Source organism: Phyllostomus discolor, chromosome 1 (genome assembly GCF_004126475.2).
Source record: "Phyllostomus discolor isolate MPI-MPIP mPhyDis1 chromosome 1, mPhyDis1.pri.v3, whole genome shotgun sequence".
In the NCBI taxonomy this organism is placed as follows: domain Eukaryota; kingdom Metazoa; phylum Chordata; class Mammalia; order Chiroptera; family Phyllostomidae; genus Phyllostomus; species Phyllostomus discolor.
Genome location: NC_040903.2, coordinates 209979795 through 209992867, shown reverse-complemented (window position 1 = coordinate 209992867; position 13073 = coordinate 209979795). Strand labels below are relative to the sequence as shown.

The window sequence follows — 13073 nt, the reverse complement described above, 5'->3', positions numbered from 1 at the left end:
GGCTGGGAGTCTCTAGGGCCACCCCAGCCTGAGAACTCACCATCGTTCCCTGGGCAGGCTCCCCGTGGACACCACCCACCTCAGCCTTATGTTTCACACTACTAGCGGCAGCGGTTCCACCTTGATGTGCCTGGTTCCTGTTCATTCTCCATGCTCAGCTCAGGTGTCGCCTCCTCCAGGAAGCCCTCCCTGACTGCACAGCCTGGAAAATGTGCTCCCATACCTTCTGGGCTTCCCACCATTTCAGCACATGTCAAGCAGCAGGGACATGGTCTCTTTCCCGGCCCGGCTCCCCCCGCGGGTCTGTGAGCTCCCCCAGGACAGGGTTTGTGTGGGGCCCTGTGTTACATCCCCGAAGCTCCCTGGAGTCGCATCCAGGGGGTGCTTCCTGGGCCGCCCAGTGTCTCCCGGTGTGGTGGGGTCGGGGGTGCGACTCACCCTCCCCCAGCTGCAGGGCGGGGTCCATGAGCTCCATCATGTACTCCACATCCAGGAGCATCTCCGTGAGGTGGCTGCGCGCCAGCACGTACATGAGCACCGGCAGGAAGTCGTCTGCTCCGTAGGGCTTTCCTGGGAGGAGGAAGGAGGCAGGAGGGGGTGAGTGCGAGGTTCCATTACAGCTTCCTGGAACGTCCCTGGAATCAGGCTTCTCGGGGCGGCCTGCGACCCAGTCTGGGCCTGGGAAGGAGGAACTGAGAAAGTGCCCTCCGCCAGGGTGGGCAGGACCCGGGCCCTTCCTCTTTCCCGCTCTGCCACCCAACCCCACAGGCTGCTCGCCCGATGGGCAAGTTCCCACCACACATGTTCATGGACCCGAGAAGCACCACCCTGTCTGGCTAACGCTGACTCTTCTCGAAGGCTCCTTCCCTGTCAACATCTCCCTCGCCACTGGCACAACGGAAAGCTGTCCCTCGGAAACCCCACCGTCCAGCCCTCACTCGCTTCCAGGGGTGTGTGACCCTCAGCCTGCGGGCTGCGTGTGGCTCAGGAGGGCTGTGAATGCGGCCCAGTACATCATACATTTGCTTAAAATGCCACGAGATGTTTTTGTGATTACGAGTCGCAATGTGTTGAATGTGTGGCCCAGGACAACTCCTCTTCTTCCACTGTGGCCCAGAGGCACCAGAAGGTTGGACACCCGTGGAAGCGGCGTCCCTCCCTGAGTATTTCTTTCCGAGGGCACAGGTCCCTGAAAGGAAGACGCACCCCTTCTGCCTTGAGGGAAGGCATTCACAGGGTTCAGAGCCTGTTGGGGAAGAGAGGAAGGTGGAGGGTGGGCCTTCGCCACTTGGCTCTGAAGACGGACCGTGTGGCCACGCGGAACCAAAGACTGCACTTGGAGCACGAGAACTCCTGCAGGACAGAATCCTCATGGAGTCCCTGGGCGGGTCTCTCAGCACGCCAGCACAGGTGCGCCGAGGAATACAAAAGCGCGACTGAGCAGGCTCGCACCGCGAGGAGTGGCCCCTGGGGTCCCTGACTCCCTTCTCCCCTCCTCTCACAACGGGAGGCCAGGGCTCAGGCAAAGGTCTCCGGGCTCAGTGGGAGTTCCTGGGCCTGGGCATGGCCCCGGCAGGATTGGCCCAGGGCTGCTGCCCTTTCTGTCCTGGGGGAGATGAACCATCGGTCCAAATACACGCCATGCAACCTATGGTTCTTTCCAAAAGCATATTTCTCCTTGCATGTTTTACGAAGGGTTTCGGTGACCGTCAGAAAATACATGATAAAACTGTAAAGTCTAAATAAAAAAGTGAACATCAGGACAAACGAGAATGACAAGAGGCACTGTACAGCACAGAAACAACGGAAACACAGATGAGCAACAATCCACACAGCTGCTCCTTTGGAGCCACGAATTTGGCTTGGAGTTTCCCGGTGGCCAAAGCGAAAAGGAAAACACAACCAGCTATATTCTTCTCATTGTCCCTGAGAAAATACACTTGCCTGTTGGGGGAACCAAATTATTTTCCTAACCCTCAGGGCAAAAATAAATGTTCGCACGTGGCTTCATTTGGGAGACAAGACTGGTGGGCTCCCGCGGCACACCTGAGGGCAGGCTTCACCTGGTGACTCGTTCCACTGCCTCAAGGCGCAGCCCGAGGCGAGTCCCGCTAGTGGAGGAAGGCAAACCCCGTAGCTGACTGTGCGTGTTCACGTCTGTTCCTCATAGCGCTGACGTGCAGCAGGTGTGGTTTTGCCCATCTTCCTGAAGAAGAGGCCGAGGCTCTAAGAGCCGAAGCGCCTCTCCTACCTCGACCACACTCCCTAGGAGGTCATGCGAGGTGCAGTGTGTGGTGCAGAGCCAGGCCTCTGACCTCAGGCCCTGGGTCCGACCCCAGCGCTCCCACTCACTGGCTGTGAACCATGGGAAGTTCCTCCTCTAACCTCAGCAGAGGGGTTGGAGAAGGAGACAGAGGTTTGAGAATTTAAGGAAACGGTGTTGGTGGCTGGTGCTGTGTCGAGTCTGTTGAGCCCTCTGGGGGCCTGGGGCCAGAGGAAAACCATGTGCTCCTCCAACAGCTCCTTGCCAAAATATGCCCTCCCGTGTTGAACTGAGTGGCAAAAGTTAATGAATGCTTACAATACAACACAAGGGCTGCGGGCCGAACCCTGGGTTAATGATCAGTGTGCGTGCCATGATCAGCCCTCGCAAACTCGAGTGGGCCCAGGAATTGCCCGCTGATCGGAAATGGCTGTTCCCGTCATTCCGTGCAACAACTCGGGGTCACAGAACAGACAATTCCCCACATTTGCACTTAAAATGTTGGTCTTTGCACTTAAAATGTTGGTCTTTGTTCATCACGGAGTTTTGTGCACTCATTTTTATTTTTTAATTCCCACCCGAGGATTTGTTGTTGTTTTAAAACTGATTTTAGAGAGAGAGGAAGGGAGAGACAGAGAGAGAAACATGGATGTGAGAGAGAAACATCAATCGCTTGTCTCCCATGTATATGCCCTGACGGGGGCTCGAACCCGCAACCCAGGTGTGTGCCTTGACCAGGGATCGAACCCGCAACCTTTTGGGGTACGGGATGATGACACTCCAACCGACTGAGCCACCTGGCCAGGGCTGATTTTCATTTTTAAAAATGTTGCATTAAAATACTACTTAGCATTTGACCCAGCAATTCCACTCCTAGTCCCACCCCCGGGAGAAACGGAAACCTGTCCATGAAAGGCTGGTACACACACGTCCCTGGCAGCATCGCTCACCACAGCCCGCCGGCGGAAACAGCCAGAGTGCTCACTGGCTGCCACGTGAGCGGGCAGAAGGTGGTCCGTCCACTCGATGGGGCCCTGCTGGGCAGTGAGGAGGAGGAGACTACTGACCCACGCTGGGACACCAGTGGACCCCGAAGTGACAGTAGGTGAATGGAGCAAGTTGCAGAAGACCACAGCTGTACGTGCTGTCTGATTCCACTGATGGGAGGGGTCCGGAATACGCAAGTCCAGAGAGACAGAGGCTGGCTAGTGGCCACCAGGCACCAGGGGGTGGAGGGAATGGGGAGTGACCGCTAACAAGCACAGAGCACCTTTAGGGGGCGATACAGACATTCTGGGATTAGAGTAGTTTGGTCATGCAACTGGTCCCTAAAATCCGCTGCATTGCTTTTTACATATGTGTATGTGCATAAACATCTGTAACATAACACATAGCATACCTATATAAAACATATGTAAACCCACATATGTAGCATGTCTCTTCACTACTGAGTTTTTTGGCAGTCCCTTCAATGTTGTCAAAGCTGGCCCTGCAGGTGGTGCTGAGGGCAGTGGCTGGCAGCTGAGTGCTTGGTGAGTGGCAGCCGTGACAAGTGGGCGCTGGTGCAGGTCTGCGCACACGGGGAGACAAAGGGAGTGAGGCTGGTCCCAGCAGCCCTCAGGACCCACAGGGAGACAAAGGGAGTGAGGCTGGTCCCAGCCCTCAGGACCCTCCCAGACTCAGGCCAGAGGCCGTGCCGGGGCCTGATTTGGGGATCGCAGATAATCATGCCTGGACAGTCCTGCGTTCCCTGGCTGCTCAGCTTCACTCCAGCCTGGAAGGGGAGCCAGAGACTACGTTCCTCCCCCTCGTTGGCCAGTCTCTCTCGTTTTCATAGTGACAGAACGGACTTCCAGCTGGGACGCAGCCGCCCATAAGAAGGACCTTATTTCCCAGCTTCCCTTGCAGCTAGGTGCAGCCGTAGGCCTAAGTTCTGGCTCGTGGGATTTGAGGAGGAAGTGATGTGTTCAGCTTTCAGGTCATGCCCTTTGAGGGGAGGAGCATGTGGACAGAGAGGCCCTTGGGGATGGTGGGGTGACGAGAGAGGAGCCTGGGCCCCTGAGCACGTCGTAGAAGAGAGGTTTCAAAGCTGCCTGCACTGGCACGTGAGAGTGAAACAAATTCTGTCTCATGTAAATCACTGGGGTGTGTGTGTCTGTGTCAGCAGCAGTCTGAGCCATATCCTAAATTCTATAGTAGAAAGTCCTCCCGTCTGGTGGTCAGAATAGCGAGGCCATGGCTCACCTGCTTGCTCGCTCGCTCATTCATTCATTCATTCATTCACCTAATGAAATCTTATAACCACTCTACACTTCAGATCTGATTTTTCTGGATTACAGTGGGGACCAGAGAGATTCAAGTTTTAAAAAAAGGGTATGAAAGAGCTTTGAAGAAAGGCAGGGGCTCGATGTTGAATTTCACAGCCCATGTGTTCCCACGGCCCTCGTGGGGTCTGGGTCACACCCCGAGAAGCACAAGCCAGCACTGTCCCCGTGGGCTCTGAGTGGGTGCGCATGTTTCCACGTTTCCACTTGTTCTTGTTCGGTTTTCCAGAGGAAGTGTGCCTGGGGCCTGCCTTCCTGGCCACACTCAGGTTCTACATCTGCAAAATGGGGCCAGCAACATGGTTCCTGATGGTGTTGCAGCGTTTCGAGAGAACAAAAGGAGAAAAAGAACAGGAGAGCGACTTGGAACCCATAGCGTGCTCACAGAAAGGTGAGCTCTTCCTGGCTGGCGTCTGTGCTTGGTGTTCTCACGGGGTCCCAGGCTGGAGGGGTTGGTAACACAGGGCACTGCAAGGCAGAGTCGGACCCGCAGGGCGAGTCCCAGCACACCACCTACTAGCTGTGCGACCCTGGGCTAATGGCTTCACCTCTCTGAGCCTGTGTTTCTAGCCAAGTGGGAGCTGACGCAGATAACGTGGTATCCTATGGGGCTCTGGTAAGAATTCTATGTAATGCTTTACATGGAGTGCTCCCACGCTGCTCCCCCAGAAACAGCCCCTAAAGAACACCCACTCTCAGCCCTGGCTGGTGTAGCTCAGTGGATTGAGTGCGGGTTGCAAACCAAAGTGTCGCAGGTTCGATTCCCAGTCAGGGTACATGCCTGGGTTGCAGGCCATGACCCCCAGCAACCGCACATTGATGTTTCTCTCTCTCTCTCTCTTTTTCCCTTCCCTCTCTAAAAATAAATAAATAAAATCTTAAAAAAAAAAACCAAAAAAAAAACACCCACTCTCGTCCTGACCAGTAGGGATCAGAGGGTTGGGCACCAATCCTGCAAAAGGAAAGGTCACCGGTTCGATTCCTAGTCAGCACACGTGCCTGGGTTGCGGGTTCAGGCCCCAGTCGGGTTGCCTATGGGAAGCAACCGATTGATGTTTCTTTCTCACATCGATGTTTCCCTCCCTCTCCTTCCCCTCACTATAAAAAAAAAAAACACAACAAGCAACAAAACAAACAAAACCCCACCCATTCTCCTTCCAGCTGTGTACTGTGTGTCTCTCTGGCGACGTGTTTCACAGTTCCCACACCTCCCTGCACAGAACCGCCAGCTCTGGGACCCCCCCCCCCCCCGGCAAGCCTTTATGAGCCCGAGACATGCCTGAACGGTTCCTGGGGGAAGAGATTACTTTGTTCCCGAAGCTGTTTCTCATGCTGGTCATTTCATTATTCGAATCCTGGCACACAGGAGCCGAGTCCCTCGTCTGACTTACGAGTTAGGGGACAGGGGTGTCAGGCAGCAGACTCGTGGCCCTGCCTCTTGGAATTTGCTGAGGACTCGTGTGTGGGGATAGAGCTGAGACTGGATTTTCACTCTGCCTCCAAGAACATCATCTTCTCAGGGCCTTATACTAATAACTTGCCAAGGAATACGATCAGGCGCATTACTTTGCTTTCGAGCAGCGCTTCTCCACCAGGGGGATTTTGCCCTTGAAGGGTCATTTGGCGATGTCTGGAGTCCTTTCTTGGTTGTCACAGCTGGGGGGGGGGGGCGGGGTGCTACTGGCATTGAGGCCAGGGATGCTGCTGCCCACCCTACAGAGCACAGGACAGCCCTCTGAGTACGGAGTTATCCAGCCCCGGGCCGTCTGCAGTGCCAAGGCACGAAACCCTGCTTGGGGGACAGTGACTTTCAGCCAACAGGACGGCCCAGCTCGGGCCCTGGGTTTGAGGACTCGGCGACGGGGGGAGGAGGGCCTCCAGATGCGGCTCTCCGCTCTGCGGGGGTGGGAAGTCCGTTGCCTTTTTTTCTTTTTCTTCTCTTCTTGAGAATCTGGGCTGAGCCTCGGGACAGGCTTGGGGCCCCGTCTCCTTGGTTCCCACCACGGGGTGTGCAGCCAGCCCACTGCAGGGGGCTCCCGAGGCTGTGCCTCCACCTACCCACGGGCACCTCTCCTCCGTGTCCCCGGTACACAGAGCACGGCACAGTGCCGGGTGAGTGAGTGAGTGAGTGAATGAATGGATGAGTGAGTGAGTGAATGAATGAATGAGTGGATGGATGAATGAGTGAGTGAGTGAATGAGTGAGTGAGTGAATGAGTGGATGGATGAGTGAATGAATGAGTGAATGGATGAATGAGTGAGTGGATGGATGACTGCCGAGCTCCCAGCGAGGACTCACAGCCGGTGACCTGGCACCAGCCGCTATGGGCCTCTGCAGAGACTCCAGGAGTCCTTCCCCAGCAGGGGCCACACCCAAGTGTGTCTCATCTTTCCTGGGGAACCAACCAGCCCTTGCTGGGACCTCCCCATCCCCATCAAGGAGCCCACTTCCCCCCAAGTCCTGAGATGCAAGGCCCGGGAGTCCCCCCTTTTCTTCTGGGGCTGTCTCCGGTGGTCAGTCAGACCCGTGCCCAGGCGAGGTCTGGCTGCTCTCTGCTCGCGCCCTTTGCTTTTCCAGCCCCACTCCCTGCGCCCGCCACCCCCCCGCCCCCAGCAGTCTCTGCCCTTTGGTCCACGCTGTCTACTGACTCCTGTCGTGGAGCATGCAGCTCCGATCATGCCAGGTCCGTCCACAAGAACCATCAGTGGCTCCCCACTGCCTCGAGAATCAGGCCTGGGTCTCTTACCCTGACGTTCAAGGCCTCCTACAACCGGGCGCACAGTCACCGGTCTGATACGACTCACCCTCTTTCCTCCAGCCCCATTTTCTCATCAACAGCCTCGGAACAAGTCGCCTGCACACCTGCCCCTCGGTTTCTGCCACACTCTCCCGTCTGGCAAGCCCTCCTCTGTCCTCCCAAAGGCCCGTTCCTTCCGCCTCCCACATGGCACCAACTTGTGTGTGGCCGCATGTTTTATAAACCTTACACCAGTGAACTCCTCAGACAACTCTGCGAGCCGTGCTAGACTCACTGTGCCCGCTTTACAGGTGGGGAGAGTCAGTCCCCGACAAATCCCATGTTCCTGTCTCTTTAACACCCTTCCTTCAAGTTCCGCCTCCTCCATGAAGCTCCCCTGGACTGCCCCCAGCCACTGGCGGTGCTTACTTGACACTTACTTTGCACCTTCCAACTCAGAACAATGTTCTGCCTCCGTCACCGTTCCCCCCCACCATGTAACATTCCCCTGTGCTGCACCGTGGGCCAGCCCCTGAGCTCCACAGGTACTCTCAATCCACCGCACCTTCGCATGCACCGCTCCCTCTGCCTGGGCCCCTCCCTCCCTCCCCCACTCACTCCCCATCCTCTCTCGCAGCCTCAAGCACAGCTGGCTGGTTCCCGCTCCGGCTCCCGCACACTGTGACCATGCCAGAGCCCGTCCTCTTCCTCGGCTGTGAGCTCCCTGAGGGCAGAGGTGGAAGCTGTGCGAGCTTGGGCAAGTTGCTTGACCACTCTGAGCTTCCGCCTCCGTCCCCAGTGCCCACCACAGGGCTTGGGACACAGGGCACGGACAGTGGACTTAACTGAGGCCCACGTGGTTCCCACCGGGCCCTACTCTGTCCTGCCCAGGGTGGGGGCCACGGTCAGGGGTACTGGGTCAGCCATGGGCCTTAGACAGCGGTGTGCTGGGGATGGCTTACCCACTGGTTCTCTGAAGGAGAAAACGGCCTGATGTGCAGGGCTTGCCGATTTCCAGAGCATAAATATTCCCACAGGGGCCCGTTTCAGCTCCTCCCAATGTGAGCCGGCGTGGAGTGGGGAGGAGACAGACGCAGTGGGCCCCCATGAGTGGGTATGAGTGGGTATGAGCCAGTATGAGCCGGTACGAGCCACCTTTACACGTCAGTGGCTTTGGCTTCCTCAAGTCCAACCTCACTGTGAGGACACAGAGGCTCAGGGATGGGAGAAATCTGCTCCAAGCCCCACAGCTGGTCAGCAGTGGAGTGGGGACCAGACTCTGGGCCTCTCTGGCCCGTGTGGGTGACAGACGCCCCAAGAGGCTCTCAGCCCTGGGAGCTGTTTGTAGACACACACACCCTGTGGGAGAGGCTGCCATGCACCAGTCCCCGGCCGACACCCCAGGGGCGGTCAGGGCTGCATGCTGCTTCCCGTGAAGCCGGGAGCCGAGGCCCAGTCTCAGCCCTGCGCCCAGTGGGGCCTCGGGCAGCACCACGGGGAGGCTGGGCGCGGTCGCAACAAAATTCTCCAGTGATCGGAACGCCTGTCTTCCCTGACTCAGCGTTCACAGCCACCTCCTTGTGCCTCTGGGAGCCCCGCAGGGCTGCGGCCTGCATCTCCCAGGGTTTCTGCGTTCGGGTCTGCCACCGTCACACCTGCTTTCCATCGGGAGGTGTCGGGGGAGCCGATCCCAGTTTGAAGGGCTGGTGTGGGGCCTCATGGGGTTTCCTTGGCTGGGAGGTTTGGGAGAAGGAAAGCCCTGAGGAAAACGAACCGAAGCAGGCTCACCTGGGCCGCACAGACCGGAATACACGGGAAGAAAAGGCCCCCCACGCCGCCGCTTAATTAGCCGACCCATCTGGGGGCCCTCGAGCTGAGTTGCACTTTCCTTGTCTGGAAACTGGGGATGGCGGTAAAACTCACTCCGTCTGTTATGCGGGGCCTCCGTGAGCAGCTGGCTCGAAAATAAGGTTTTCTCTTCTAGGAGGCGTTATCTAAAAGAAGAGTTCGCATTTTTTTTTCCTCTAAAGGTCCAGATAGTAACTATTTTCAGTTCCATGGGCCACAAGGTTTCTATCCTGACTATTCAACTTAGCTGTCTAGCAAACACAGAGACAGGCACTGTGTAAATAAGGGGACGTGGCTGTTTCAATAAAGATGTATTCACGCACTCAGGGGCGGGCCAGAGTGGGCCGGAGCAGACCCTGGCTCCAGGGGAAGGCTCTGTTACCGCCACTGCCCCTCAGGCTGTTGACTGGGCTCTTCCCCGACGCATCAACCCGGACAGCACGAGGCTCCGAACTGTGATCCGCTTCGGCCCCTCCCCTCTTTCACCATTTCTGCTTAAAACCACTCCTTTCTCCAGAAGCCTGACCCCAAGCCCTCACTTCCCACCAACTAGGTTCAGTGCCCATAACGGGCTTCCCGGCCCGGTCACTGCAGAGTGAGAATACAAACACTACACATGAGTATTTGTATCGATGGAGAAGAGAGGCCCTTGACCCCCACTTCCCGACCCGGGCAGCAAGCTCCTCCAACACTCCCTGGGCCCCGACATGCTCGTTTATCCCAGTAGCTGTCTCGGCATAAGATGATGTATTTTGTGTTTGTTTCCTGGTTTTTTAAAATATATATATATATATTTTTTATTTTTAGAGGGGAAGGGAAGGAGAAAGAGAGGAAGAGAAACATCATGTGTGGTTGCCTCTCACATGGCCCCCCACTAGGGACCTGGTCTACGACCCAGGCATGTGCCCTGACTGGGAATCGAACCTGCGACCCCTTGGTTCACAGCCCGAGCTCAATCCACTGAGCCACACCAGCCAGGGCTGTTTCCTTGTTTATTACCCGCCTCCCCACTGGAATGGAAGCTTTAGGAGGGCGGGGGCTTCACGGTGCTCACTGTTTATATCCAACGCCTCAGCAGCGCCTGGGCTGCGGTAGGCGTTGAAGACATACATTTGCTGAAGGAATCAACAGCATCTATCTCACTGCCCGGGGGGCGCTGGTTGGATGCTGTGTTCCCGCTGCGACCGGGACCGTCCTGGGAACGGGGGCTGGGTTTTCCCGTCAACATCCACATTGTCAACACACGTTCGTTTAAACCGTTGGGTACACGCATCTGTCTGATAAAAACAGGACGGCAGGAAGCAGAGAGCATCGGGAACGGGAGGCTTAAAGTTACCTCGGCAGTGGAAGCCTTCTGCTAAAAGGTGTTTTTTAAATACAGAAGTTGGCTTCTCGGGCTGATTCACCGAGGCGGGAGACCGCCCCTCTTTCCCACGGAGCCCCCCCCTTTCCCACGGAGCCCCCCTGAAGCCGCCCGGCCCGGCTGTTTGCCCTTTGAGTCCGAGCGACCGCAGTCTCAGTTCTGCTGTGGCTGCGCCACGTCCCTGGGGAAATCACTCCCGCTCTCTGGGTTCCTCTTTGAAGGGCTCGGCCGCCAGCCAGCCAGCCAGCCAGCCACGCTGCCGTGGGCGCGGGGACCTGGGGCCAAAAGTCCCGGCCTCCCTGGGAAGACGTGAGGCCACCCCGGACGTGGGCCGGCCTCCTCTGAGATCACCTCTGTCCCCGGGACGCCCTGGACAGGCAGGACAGGGCAGTGGTTCAGCACAGGACCTGGACCCAATCCCCAGGTCTGCCACTCACCTGCCCAGGTATGCCCCGGAGCAGGCTGCTTAAGCTCGCTGAGCCTCGGTTTCCTCGGCCAGCGGAAGGGGATCACGAGTGCCCACACTCTGCGGGTGGCTGTGAGGGGGGCTCAGTAAGGCAGATGGGAAGTCACGAGCATGATGCTGAGGGATTATTGGCAGGCGAGAAATGTTAGACGTGGACACTGTGCAAGACAAGGGGGGGCGACATGTCTTACGATCCTCAGAACTCGACCTCTTGGGGGGGGGCCTGTTGTGGGGTGCAAAACCAAGTTTGTGCTTTGCTGCCTCAGCCGGGGCCCCTGAATGGCTCTCTGGGGCACAGCCCCTCCCCTCCCCCAACCCTCCTCCATTGGACCGGACTTAGTGACTGAGAAATAAACTTCTACCTGGTTAGAGGCTGCAGGGTTTATCTGCTGGAGCCTCGAGCGTCGCCTTAACTACTTCTCTCTCTAGCTACCTAGCTGCATCTGTTTCAAAAGCACCCGAAAGAAATCCATCAAAACACTCACCGTTATTTTTCCACAATAAACATTAGTGACTTTTGTCATCAGAAACCAGTTTATGTTTTTTAACATAATTAAAAAACAAACAAACAGCAGCCCGACTGCCCTCTGTCCTCTCCATCCCCAGTCCCTGTCGCAGGCCTGTCATTTCATGCTCTTGGGGTCTCCAGCGAGTTCCCTTCTCCCACCCGACCCCCAGCCTCTGCCCCACCCTGAAGAGCTGCAGACGCTGAGCTCCCCGCGTGGTCTCCGCCAGGGAGGTGGAGGGCAACAGGCCTGAGGGACTTTGGGGCTCCAGGGGCACCCCTTTTTTGCCCCCACATTCAACCGCCTGGCTGTCGGGTGCCCTGTCCCCCGGGGCCAGGGCCTGGGTTCCATTCCCTGAGCACAGGGTGTGGACCCAGATCACCGAGGGGACAAAAGAGGCAGCCTGCTCGCTCTCACTCCCCCACCCCGTTCTGGGATGCTGCCCGCTTTCCATCTGAGTCAGAAGGAGGTTCTGTACGTCCTTTTAGAAAGAATCCTAGCCCTGGCTGGTGTAGCTCAGTGGATTGAGCGCGGGCTGTGAACCGAAGTGTTGCAGGTTTGATTCCCAGCCAGGGTACATGCCTGGGTTGCAGGCCATAACCCCCAGCAACCGCACATTGATGTTTCTCTCTCTCTCTCTCTCTCTCTCTCTCTCTCTCTCTCCCTTCTCTCTCTAAAAATAAATAAATAAAATCTAAAAAAAAAAAAGAATCCCGCACTTGCAAACACTGCGCCCCTCCGACCTCCCTCCCCCTCCCATCTCAGGGAGGAGTTCTTGGGCTGGACTCTGTGTCCCCCCAACAGCAGGCCAGCCGTCTGGTGGCAGACACAGAAGAGGCGGGAATAACCTGCCCGTCAGCATCATGGGACACACGATTCTAGAAGCCCTGGCCGGTCTCACCAAGCCTCACGGCATCCACGAGAAACCCGGCTGCCTCTGGCTGCAGGGTGGAGGGCCAGGTGTACCCAAAACCATCACGTCCGTGAACCCCCCACCTGGCCTTCCTCAGGCCCCCACACTCGCTACTCCCAGGGAGGATGCCCTTGGCCATGCATCAGGAACCTGGGGGTCTGTTCCTGGGCTGGCTGCTCGGTGCAGGGACAAAAGTACACAAGCTTTGCAGGGGGAAACCTCTAGGCTGGAATCCTGGCCCATCTGTATCCTGAGCATAAACAGCAACCACCGTTCTGGAAAAGACAGCCTGGCCAGCTAGCTCAGGCCTCGAGTGAGTGTCCGAGTTTAGCCCTTTGCCCTCTGCTCCGACAGGTCTCGCCAGCCGCCAGGCCCTGTATTTATTTGCCTTTGTCTCAGGTGGGCGGGGGTGGGGGTGGGGGGGGGCATGGGTCACTATCGCCAGCATGGTGCGAGGGGAGGGCTTCTTCCCTGGGATGAAGGGGCCAGGGCAGGGCGGGGGGAGGTGGGAGTGGGAGAGAAGGGATGCTTTCTGCTTTGAGTGGGCCCCTGGTGGAGGCAGGCAGGACCAGGGCTAGAGTTCTGTCCCCCATGGGGCGCCGGCAGCTCCCTGTGGGGCTCCCAGCTGGGCTGCTGGCCTGTGGACCACCCTG

The 13073-nt window shown here is 57.4% G+C and overlaps 1 protein-coding gene across 1 annotated transcript in view; it reads right to left on the bottom strand.

Moving 5' to 3' along the window:
• Positions 1-13073, bottom strand: part of RIN3 (Ras and Rab interactor 3) — a 106669-nt gene that overhangs the window by 10224 nt on the left and 83372 nt on the right. Inside the window, exon 8 of the mRNA XM_028507998.2 lies at positions 439-570. Coding sequence (XP_028363799.2) covers positions 439-570 — 132 coding nt within the window. The remainder of the gene's footprint in view (positions 1-438; positions 571-13073) is intronic.